Source organism: Vidua chalybeata, chromosome 12 (assembly GCF_026979565.1).
Source record: "Vidua chalybeata isolate OUT-0048 chromosome 12, bVidCha1 merged haplotype, whole genome shotgun sequence".
Classification (NCBI taxonomy): Eukaryota; Metazoa; Chordata; class Aves; order Passeriformes; family Viduidae; genus Vidua; species Vidua chalybeata.
The window spans coordinates 11596125-11608258 of NC_071541.1; the positions used below are offsets into that span (position 1 = coordinate 11596125).

At 38.8% G+C, this 12134-nt stretch overlaps 1 protein-coding gene across 4 annotated transcripts in view; it reads left to right on the forward strand.

The window, feature by feature from the left end:
* EEFSEC (eukaryotic elongation factor, selenocysteine-tRNA specific) overlaps window positions 1–12134 on the forward strand; it is a 124764-nt gene that overhangs the window by 30238 nt on the left and 82392 nt on the right. For all 4 annotated transcript variants that reach the window (XM_053954005.1, XM_053954004.1, XM_053954007.1 and 1 more), the window contains exons 2-4: window positions 3092–3299; window positions 5565–5661; window positions 7234–7398. In XM_053954005.1, coding sequence (XP_053809980.1) covers window positions 3112–3299; window positions 5565–5661; window positions 7234–7398 — 450 coding nt within the window. In that variant the 5' untranslated portion in view covers window positions 3092–3111. The remainder of the gene's footprint in view (window positions 1–3091; window positions 3300–5564; window positions 5662–7233; window positions 7399–12134) is intronic.

The following is a 12134-nucleotide window of genomic DNA, read 5'->3' on the forward strand; positions in this document are numbered from 1 at the left end:
TATTGTTCCTTTTGTTGACTGAACTCTGATATGATAGTGAGCTGATTGTTAGTTACTAGAGGTTATTTAAGCAGTGAATTTGAAGTTAAATATATTCTAAGTCTGCTATTATGATTTATATGTTATGAGGAGAAAATGTATTGAATGAGGTGTTCTGTGGTAGATGGGAGAGGGTTATAGTTTAGTCATCTTGACAACTTTCCTAATTTGAATTGTGACATTGGTGAATGCTTGTACACTTCTCTAGATGTTTTTGTTTCAGTATTTAATGAACTTTTTGCATGGCTGATGGGCAATGAAAGAAATGGGTTCTAGAATAAATCAAAATGTAAAACTATGTAGGAGAAGATGGGGGATTGAGAAGAAGGTGAAACGTCAAAGATGGTTTATTAAACAGCTCAAAAAGAAAGTTGAGGAACGAAGTTTTAGCATTATTTTTTTGCCTTGTTACTCAAGGGTCCTGTAACCCTGAGCACTCCTGCCTTGATACCCACCAGTAGACCCATACAAAACATTACAAAACATCCTCATGTCTCAGTGAGAATGGAGTTCGGGTATTGCTGTCAGTGCTGTTGTGGTCCTTGCCTTGGCTCCACGACTCCTGTGAAGGGCAGCAGCTTCCCACTCTGCTTGTGTGCCAGCTGTGTGTGCCATGCCTTCTGTCCCATCTTGTGCCATCTCTTAGGAGCTGTGGCCATCAGTACACTGGGGCTTTGGAGGAGGCACAATAATTGTGCTGGCAGTGTTTGTGAACTTGTGTGTGCTGCTGCTTTCCTTGACTTGAAGTATTTTTTGTCTGGAGTGTCATGGTATGTCTTCTGGTGTTTCTGGAGTTTCTCCATGGAATTGATGGTTATTTCTCTTTGTGTATGCTCTGTGAAGAGGAGGCAATGCCCCAAGGCAGACATTCTCGACCTTCTAGCAACTGGGTTGATGATCTTTATGGCTTTTTTAAAGTGCTGCTAACAGATTCATAAATACAGCAATTGCAAGTATTTGATGTATAACAAATTAATTTGAAGCAGTTGATTTCGAGTTTTAAGGTAAAGTGACCCCTTTAACTGAAACTACATATTCAGTGCAGATTTTGTGTTCTTTTGGAGGGAAAGATACCACACTGTACATAATGCATCTTATCAGCTACCCTTTTCAAGGCCAAGTTTGGATCTGGTGGCTTTGGCTTAATTCTGGAGCACGAGGATCACTGTGCTTTAGTAGTCACAGTAATGTTTGGTAAGGCTCAAGCTGTAGCATTGTTGTGTTACCAGAATGTCCTTTCTATAGTATTAGTAAAGAATTGGACTTGATGGCTTGGTTTCTATTATTTATTCCCATTCCTTTTGAGGATGTCAGCTGTGTAGAGCAGTGTAACACTAAATATGTATATTAGGTTTAAAACAGCCCTGTTGCATGCATTCACAAAAATGGATCCATTCCGGTAAGTGCTTTGTCCCACTCAAACTATTTTCATGCCATTTGTTTCACTTGGTTTCTGACCTTTAAGTCTGCACTTGGATGGTGTATAAAGTCTGAGCCTTTTGTACAGACTTGATGATGTTTGTGTTGAAATTTAAGCAAGGTCTAAATCATTACAATTCCTGAAACAATAAAAATGCAAACTACTTTCAAAGATATAAAGCCCATATTTGCTTTGTCAAGGAGAGATATTTGAAATGATTGAAAATTCTGCAGAAGCATTGGAAATATCATAATTATCCAGTTAGTGCTCTGAAGGGCTTAACATTCATTATTACAAGATGAAAGGTCTGGTAGGTTGAAATAGTCATTTGTAGCCATAATTTTTTTTTCTTGTAGTTCCCACCCACTCATTCACCCATGCACTTCAACCTCGGAATGATTTCCTATCCTGAGTTCGTGGGAACTAGGAACAAGGGGAGCTGTTGTCGTAGCCATTGTAAAAGCCTTAAAAGCAAAAAAGGCAAAGGAAAGGCTGGACAGCATGGAGGAACAAGGAACAGTTGTATTGATTTCTTGTTCTTCTGATCTTAAGGCCAATATTAAAAGTACTTAAGTTAGAGAACTGGAATTTTGCATGAATTCTAGCTTTCATCATTTTTCAAAATGTACTCTTTTTGGCATATTACTTTCTGGTACTTCAGCTTTAATTTTTTCTTACTTTTTATGTTTAAAATTTCTCAATACTCGAGTCTGTTGCATTTTTCTGTTTTGGTATTCAGAGCATTTCAGTTACCTCAAATGAAACAAGAAAATTCTGAATATAATTAGTGGAAGGCCCAATGTTCATCAAAAGCTTCCTTGAAAACTAATTTAAATCCATGAAATTCAGGTTGCCTCAATCAAAAGATGAAGGGTTCATGGCAGCAATACTTTGAAAAATAAAAATAATCCATAAGTGTGATAGGTAAAATTTAGGAACCTTTCCACAAAGAGATGTGGGAATCAGATCTGTGTTCCTGTGTTTGAAATTACTTGTTCAAGTTATGTGGATCTGAATTGGGAATGAATGGCAATACACTGCAGCTTTTAAGCTGCCTCTTTCTAACATTGAGGGATGCAAGAATTTCTTTAGACTTGGGATAAACCTATCTCTGGTGGTGATCACGGTTTTCACTTTTATGAAATTTTGGGCTTGGAAAGAAAAATGGTGGGAAGCAGGTAGGGACTGAGGCTTGTGGATGTTTTTATGGGGTACCTGGTTGGCTCTTGTTGGGGTTGCTCTGAGTGTGCAGCTCCCTGCAGTGTTGCTATATGTTTCTTTGGCTGTATTTGATTCTTGCTTGGCTGCTTAGATTATAATTTTTAATTGAGGCAAATGTCATGCCTGTGTTGCTACAAGCTTAATTTTCTTAGTATTTTTTCAATGCAGTGATAACAGCCTTAGACTTAAACTACCACATTCTTCCGTGGTTCTTATGACTCAGTGATAGCCTATAATAGCTTAAATTCCCAAGGTCTTAATTTCAAAAGAGCTGTAGAATTCAGTCCTTACTTTGACTTGTATTTTGTCTTTCTTTGTACATATGTTGACAATTTTAAATGGAAATGATTTGAGAAAATGATCCTTAATCTTTTTATGCTGTGGCAATACTGACTGTGAGTTCTCCTCCAGGTGCCCAGATTATCGATTTAATGATGCTTGTGATAGATGTGACAAAAGGGATGCAGACACAGTCGGCAGAGTGCTTGGTAATTGGGCAAATTGCCTGCCAGAAGATGGTGGTAGTCCTGAACAAAATAGATCTCCTTCCAGAGGGGAAGAGACAGAGTGCCATTGAGAAGATGACTAAGAAAATGCAGAAGACCTTGGAAAATACCAAGTAAGTGAACAGTAATACTAACAGGTAACTTGTAGCAAAATTTGTTTTGGCAGAAATACCAACATTTCTCTTCCAACGTGCTTCTAAACATACTGGCACATCTAGCAAAAATGATGAGAAGGGAGTGAAGAGTTTCACAGAAACTCAGATGCAATTCCAAATTCACATCTGCAAGTATCACATGTAGAGAAATATTTTCCTGTAATTAAGCTTTTCGATTTAAAGAGCTGCTTGAAGTTTGGATAGGATAATACAAAGCCAGAATATTCAGGTGAAGAACTGTTGGATGTGGTTACAGCAGATCTTTGCTTTTCTCTGGGATATAAGGGGATATAACTATTTGGTCACATTTTGAGTCGAAGAACTTAAGGAATAGGATTCAGAGTACGGAGGAGAAAGAACCAAAGTTGAGTTTTGGCATGTGCAGTCTGTGCTTGATGGTGCTTTGAAAGCACTGCTGATCTGGGTGTGATTGCAATGTGCTTGTTCTGTTGTATCTCGGGCATGTGAAGTTTCTCAACAGCCTTTTTCCCACTTGACTTTGAATCTCCAAATGTATTCCTAAACTATTCTTATTAGCAGGATATATGCCAATAACATTTGACAGTTGCCTCTAATGGCAATTATGGGGTTTTGTTTTTCTTTCAAATAGTTTACTTGTTGAAAAATTTTCGCACACATAGATGTGCGTGTGGAATTCCATAGCAGTCAGCAAAACTGAAGGCTGTTGCAGTTGTAGAGTAGATGTTGCCACCAATGCTGGGAAAATTATTGTAATGTTGTCAGAAAATTGTATGGAAGGCAAAAAAAAAAAAAGGCAGAGAAAGGTAACTTGTGTATTTGAGTAGTTTGATACTTGTGAATTTACCTAATCAAAACTCTGTTTTCTGTGATTTGATACCAAAAGTAAAAGTAAACTGTCTCTATGAATGGAATTTCTATTTTTTAAAAATTCTTTTGCACATCAGCTTCTCCCTTTGCCCAGCAGGATCTAAATTCAGCTGAGAGAAATTTGGTTTGATGGAGTAAGAGTTTCAGTAAAGCTGGATCATGTTTAGAAGTGCCTCCAAATGCACTATACAATTACTCCAGTTTGTTCTGGTCTATGGGAAGAGGAGTAAAGCATTTGGTTACACATAGATTTGTTTATTGCAATACAGTGCTCTGAAATACTTGTATGAAAATAAATTTCCAAAAGTTTTATGGTTAATCACAGGAATTTTCAGTGCATGTTTTTATGACCCTTTGTCCTTAGATGCCTCAGGCTTATGGCGTGTAAACAAAGAAAATACCTTATGTGCCTGATTACAGCTGGGTCACTCAGTGAGATCCCTTTATAGAACTTAACATTTCTTCTTCAGCAAAGCACCACTTCTTCCCTCCAGCTTGCTCCCTTTTGTGAGAAAATCAGTGGGGGGTGGGTGTCAAGAGGATGGCCAAAATAATTTATTTTAGTCTGAATCTGTTGCATAAGAATTGAGTACCTATGAGAGCCAGTCACTTTTTGGTGTAATTACTGATTACTGTTCTGTTACTTTAATATATATTTTATGTGATTAATTCTAATTTTTGAAAAAATGAGATACAAAACACTAGGTTTCATTTTAGGGAGCAAAAGTTAAGTCTGCTGACTGAATTTGTAAAAAAAGAAAAAAAGAAAATCTGCTGTAAGTTAAGGACTTGAAAAATAAAATTGATGGTAGGATAAAAGGTAAACTGAGGTCAGCTGGCTGTACTGCTCCTCTCTGAACCTTTGTGTGTTTGAGATTTGTGAGTTTTGCAGACTTTGATTTCATAGATTTAGATCTTTCTGTTGTCTAGAGATCTTGCAGACTCAGGTAGGCATCATGAGGCATCTTGCATTTGGCTCCCATTTTGAAGGTTATGACTTTACATTTAGAATTTTAATTGATTCATGAAAGTTAAAAATGTGCTAGTCTCCAGGTAAAGTGACTTTGGATGCAAACCACTGCATTAAGACTGGGTAACAACAGATGTTTACTTCTGAAATAAACTGAATCTTGCATTTGACTGTCACAGCATTGAATCAGTAGCTAATGTGCAATAGGACTGAAGCTTTCATAGTGAAGTCCAGTAGTGCTATCTGCTGGTAATTCAGGAAGAAATTGTCAGTCATAATGGGAGAAGAGCAGATGAGTTGGAATTTTAGGGAGTTTAATAGCCTGCAGATGAGCCTGGAAGTTCTTTATATTGACATGTGTAGGAGATCTGTGGTCTAATGGTGCAAGTCTTTCTCTCTTTCAGATTCTCTGGGTGTCCTATTGTTGCTGTTGCAGCAAAGCCTGGTGGACCAGAAGCCCCAGAGTCTGAGAATCCACAGGGTATTTCTGAACTAATTGAGGTACTTGCTGAAGAACATAGTAATAACATGAAAGCATCCATTCTTAGATGTTTAAAACCCTTAGTTATATGGCATTATGTTTATACTGTGAAGGGAAGGACACCTGAGTTAACTGAGACCAGTTTGTAGCTTGCAATAGACTTGTCACCTGTCATTAGCTTAGGGAGAGGAACATCTTTGCCCTGGAGGAACGCCACTGTACTTAAGCCAGCAGAAAAGAATCCCAAAATAAAGGCATCATTCTTTGAAGACTTGTCAAATTCTGATTTGGATGCTGACAGGTTTAAAGTATTTGTAAATTGCTGAAGTTAAGGGGTAACATCAGACATCAAAAATCTAGGGATGCCTAGCCCTCGGCAGCCAGGCTCGTATAAAGGCAGGATATTCCACAAGGCTGCTGAGCACTGAATGCTGCATCACCTCCCAGGCTCCTGTGAGTCAGGGTGGGCATGGGGATGGGATGTAGTGTGGCCTTAGACTAGGCTTAGCTAGGACCAGTCTGCCCCCAGCAGTTTCTAGAGATGAGATATGCAAGTGCTTACTTCTGCCTTTATCTGGTTCCTGTTAGATTTACTGGGATGTTCTCCAGGGTTAAAACCTTTGAAGGAAACTCTCATTGCAGCTGTTTTGTCAACTGAAACCTAATATTAGATGAGCTGGCAAATGTTGTGGGAGCCCTGCCATTGAACTTGGAGCTATTATCCCTTCTGCCCTTCCTAAGAGACTCTCCATTGTTCTGCCATTACAAGCTGGGCTTGGGCTGCAGTTTTTGACCTTAAAAACAGATGTTAAAGGCAATACCAAGTGTATATACAGGTGATAGAGAGAGATAGCAAAAGTGATTTGAGACAGGAGTGAACCAATTCCTTTGAAGCTGTTGAGTACATGACTTCCTTTCTATAATTAAAATCTTTTGTCTGATAACATATTTTAAGGAACGTAGTATTTGTCAACAAAAGAAAAACACTAAACTCAGAATTTCTCTAGAAAATGGTACTTATGTAGTTTTTCTTAATGGATTGATCCTTAAAGAAACACTGACAAAAATTTGAAGGGGAAGTTGAATTTGAAAACTTAACCCAGTATTACAGTTTTTCTGGGAGGGAGTCAGAGATGGGCTTTATGGGGCACTAATATCAGTACATAAGTTAATTTTCACAAAATCCAAAAAAGCTGAAGTAGCAAAACACTCTGTAAAATTGTACTTTTGAGAGAAGGAGGAAAAAGGGGGAGATGACATACATACAGTTTTTTTTCTCTTTGCTTTGCTGCAGTGTTTATATTGAATTTGGCAGCAACTTTATCACCAGTGAGGTTGTGCTAACCAAGCTAAATGTGCAGCACCAAATCTTTCTAAGGCAGAAAATCGAACTGTTCCTGCTGCTAAGTGTGCAGCTCCCCTATGGCTCACACAGTTAATTTGACATTGGTGAGTTCTAAGCTCATTGGGAGATGCCTGAAATCAGTAAAATTGCAAGCTTGTTCAATCAATCATCCGCTTGCCTGCCTTCTGCTGTGTTGCTGTCATGACTTTTCACCCAGGTATGGTGCTGCTTTTATCTTTTTTTTCAGGTCTTGAAGTCTCAGGCTTACCTGCCATCAAGAGACCCCTCAGGACACTTCCTTATGGCAGTCGACCACTGTTTCTCTATCAAGGGTCAAGGCACAGTGATGACAGGGACTATTCTTTCTGGCTCTGTTAGCCTTGGTGACAATGTGGAGATTCCTGCCCTGAAGGTGAGTCTCTCATTTTCATTCCTCGTGGTTTTCCTGATAGACAGAGACACTCAACAAAGAAGAGAGTGTTCTCATCCAGTCTGAAATTACTCAATTATTTTCAATTTTTATTTTTGTACTCTATTATAACTCAGTTTATAACAGTAAGAGGCATAGTGATTTTTAAATAAGGCAGTCAGTAAAGTTACCTGCTCAATAATTTAGTTGGATGAAGAGAAGACTGATCTAGATTAGCATGTTAGACTTTCAAATTCAGAGAAGCAAAGTGGGCATGTTTCCAAGATGGGATGCACCCAAGGACTGAACAAGGTTTGAGGAAGGTTACTTTCATTTGAGATATGCTACAGTGAGAAGGTTTGCAAAAGAATCCATGTAAGTAGGCTTCCAGAAATGTCTGAAAGCAAAGGAAATGACAAGAAGAGGGCATTGAAATGCTTGATGCACATTCTCTTTGTTTGCTGAAGCTTTAATTTGTGTCAGCATGTTCTGAGAGAACTGCTGGGATGCAATAGGTGGCTTGCTGCTATTGGGCTCTTCAGAGAGCCTGTAGAAAGTCAAAGAGACCTTCCAATGGCCTTTGAACTGCTCAACTGTTGTTACTATTGAATTTCCTTAAAATATATTCATCCTTTAAAAAAAAACAAAATTGCTTTATGCTTGGAACATGTGAAATCTATTTCACAGATGCTGATTATCACTGCTTTGATTTTTCCCTTTGTATTATTAATTGCCCAAAATGAATTAAGACTTGAAGAGTATTTTGCAGCTGCCACTTAAAAGTGGACCAAGCTGATTACATTCTGTGAGCAGGCAAGTTCTGGCCTAACAAGCTTGGATGGGACTGTTTTGGTGCTGTCAGTATTATCTTCAAGTCATTTTACTATAAGGATCTTACTATTTCATTGAGTGAACCTGCTGTTTTCTCATTTTTCACTGTACTGTTTGGACAAGTGAAGGACTACATGAGGCATTCTGATTTCACCTGAGGTATTTGGCCGATACTGGACAATTTCTTTCTGGCCAGCCTCTTCAGTGATACCTGTGGCCATCTAGTTTATATCCTATTGTCTTTTGCATAGAAGTGATTTGTACCATATGTAGTCTGACATTTCTGCTCCCCCAAAGGAGTTCCTCACTGCACATATTCTTATTTACAGCATGCAGCCCATTTTGGGAGCTGTGCTTTCAATTTCTGCATGGAATATGCTTGCTGGGATTGTAGCTCTAGCTTCAACCTCTCCTGGTTTCCACTTGGCATTTTTCTTTCCTTTGTTGTTGCGTCCTGTTCTCAGTCCTGAGCCTGCCTGTGTTTGGGGTCCAAAGAGGGCCAAGTAGTTAGGAGTGCAAGGAGTGGGAGATGGCTCTTGCCCAAATAGGGCCTTGCATAGTGAGTTCACTGCTTTCTTTTTGGCATAGCATTTGCCAAACTTCCTGTCATTTTGTGCTCCAGGAGATGGGGGAGACAGGGCAGAGTAATTATTTCTTGCAAAGAAAGAATGCATCACTAGATTATATCTGGAAATTACTATTTTGCTTTTCATCTATAGTCCAAGAATGTTTTGAAGAAATGTGTTTAGAACTAAATCTGCGTTTTGAGAATCCATATGAAGGAAGAAATGACAAAAATATAGTAAATAACTTGTGAATTGGCGTTTAAAAGTGGAAATAGACTTTCTGTGTTTTCCAGCAGTGGAAAAGACTTCATGTGACTTTTTTTACTGGGCTTTCTTCCCAGGTGACTGGGAGAGTAGTCACTGAAGTGACAGACAACTTAGCAGATGAACAGGTCATTTGCAAAAACAAGCCAGATCACTTGGCTCTTATGGCATTAACAACTTCCCTCAAAGTTTTAGTTGTTTTTCCAATTGCTGTTAATGAATTAAACCTTCCACTGCTGTGTGTGAAATAGAAGATGTGTGCATGCCTCAGGATGATAATAGCAGTGGGCAGAGTTTTGTATTTTGGCACTAGTAACTTGTGGACATTCACCTTCATGTTGCACAGGTATGGAAACCAAGGCACAGTAAAAGGAAGCAATGTTTGTAAGTTTGAGCTGTGTGTTGTACTTACCCCTGCCAGCATCATGCAGAGCTGGGTTAGGATACCTATAAAAGGTCAAACCTTTCTCAGGCGTACAAGGTAACAGAGGAAGCACATTTCACAACACATTGTGGTTTATGACTCCCTCTGACCTTTTTTTGCCCTGACCCAATGGTAACTGAGATTGACAACTGGTACATTTAGGGACGTTACAGACTAGCTGCTTTTTTTAAATTTGAAGACCCCTCTCACCCAATGAAGTGGCATCACCTTCCAGTTCTACTAATGGACTTCGACATCTTTGACCGCTTGAACCTGCACAAAGGAGGGACACAGCAATTAAAAATAAACAGTGACATTCTCAAATGCCCATGCTTGCTCTGATTGAGGCTGAGAGCACCAGCAGTGCATGGATTCCTTTATGCTTTGCCTATGTAAATTGCCATCTGGGGTTGATTATCCATATAGCAAAAAGAAAAATTATATATATGTGTTTGGCAAAAAGCTTTGACACAGCAAACAGTTCACTATCCAATTGAGTTAGTACTATTTGCTCCTTAGCACTTGAAATCCACCTTGAAGAGCATGAACCTAGAATTTCTGCAGCAAAAACATAGTGTTGGCAGAATTGTGAATGTCATTTAAGATTATTTCAGTGGTCTTTCCATCTGTATAGTCTTTGAGTTTATAAACTGCAACAACATGTGACACTTGTATTTCTGCTTTATAAAAGTTACTGGAGTTTGAATAATAAGGTTTTTTGCCATTTAGTTTTGTTTTGTTTTACTGGTAGATTTTTATTTTACTTATATCTAAAGTAGATGTTGTTTAGAGATTTCAGTTTAAATGAGGATGAATGTCAAACTCCAGTGCAGGGTCTTTTTATAGCATGCTTTAACTGAAAAAGGAAAATCTTTTCATTTCAGTGGGGGAAAGGTATCTTTTGCCTTCCTTATCCAGATGAGAAAGATTGTTGAAAAGGTGAGGGAGAGTGAGATGTGCACAGCTCATGGATCTGGTTATCCTGGAGTGTCCCCTTGGCATTGCCTTACCTGTGATTGGGGCTGTGGGTGTACAAGACCCAGAACACAGATGTGGCAGCCAAGTATGAAGACCACTGCTGGGACTCTATTTCAGGAATTGCAAGAAATAGAAACTTTTCTCTTTGTCTTATAGTCAGGTTCCTGTTTGTCCTATTTAACGAATTGCTAACAAATGCTGGAGCAGATTGATGCAAGATGAGTGGCTGGTGGAGGTAAATAACTGACTTGGAGCCTCTGTAAAGTCCAGTGCTGCTATTTGTACTGTGTATGTGTCAGAAGTTGTGGTTGTCTTGAATGCTGAGTAGCTGTGCTGCTGCTGAGTGGTTACATTCATGTTTTTCTCCAGGGGATCATGTGGGGATTCTTGCTCTGTGCTGAATCTGAATCACATATCTGGTGTTGTATGGTAAAAAGTTGTTTCTCGTATAATAAATCTCATTAAAAGGAAAGAGAAGTATTCTTACCAGCTCCAGCCCTGACCATCCTGGAGGTTGGTAGTAGACAATTGCCATTATTAGTGTGGAGCATCTCAGTCTCAAAAGTTGCAAGCAGACTTATGAAATGCTCCCCTCATACTGGAGAGCAGTTATACAGATTGTTTCAGCACTCAGGTGAACTTTCACAAGCTCATGTGAGACTAGGTTATGAAAAATGTGAGGAACTTGCTTCTGTTTATCTCATCAATTCTCTAGTAAATGAGAGTGTTGGTTTAAACCAGTAGTGATTCTGTCTTGGCAAGAGCCTATTGACTGTCAAATTATACTGATTTTATGAACTTAAAAGAAGCATCGTTTTGTGTGGCTTCATGGCTTCATATACTTTGACCATATGAAGAGAGATGTTTTCTCCTAAGCTTTTTTTGTTAGCTAGATAACCTTGGTCTGTGTTTTGGCAAATGTTCTGTAGCTTTTATGGCTAATACAACAAAAAACTTCTCCTCTGTCTGATAGAATAACTCAAATAGTATTTGCAAGACTATTTCCTTCAAACCATTGTAGCTATTAAAATTGTAACTTTTGTCCATGTAAGTACTTCAGTCTATCTGATGTCCCAGGACCTCTGATTAGTGAGCTTTAGTATGTATATACATGTAGTAAGAACTAATTTTAGTTTATTTAAGGACTCTTGCACAATCAGAGTTGCACAGTTAAACTGTGTCAGAGGACATTTAAGTCTCAGAAAATGAACTTGGTTCAAACCCCACTGAACTGGATCACGAAAATGTTTGTATGTGGACTTTCATGGTGCAATCTTAAAGAAGTTTTTGGTTTTACCATTTTGAGCACTTTGGGCCTCCTAATATGCCCCTTCCCAACTGCAGTCAGTGTTGACTGCTTTTAGCACTGTGAACAGAGAGAACCCTTGCTGTATATTCTGAGTGTATGTCTGAATACTGTTTCTACATCTGTTGCTTCCTGTGCTGCTTGGGATTTTCTTGCCCAATACCGATATAAACAGCCTTTCAAATGCAACAAGTCTTCTGCTGGGAGGGGAGTTCTGCTTGCCTGGAACATTTTCTTTTCACTGGAGTGCTGTGAAGAAGGGCAGAGAATTGGGTTGAGGGAGAATAACCTAAATGGAGCTGGTAAAATTGTGAAAAGGCAGTTTATAGTGCATATTAAAGGATGTGGGTACAAAAATGCAAGAATCTTA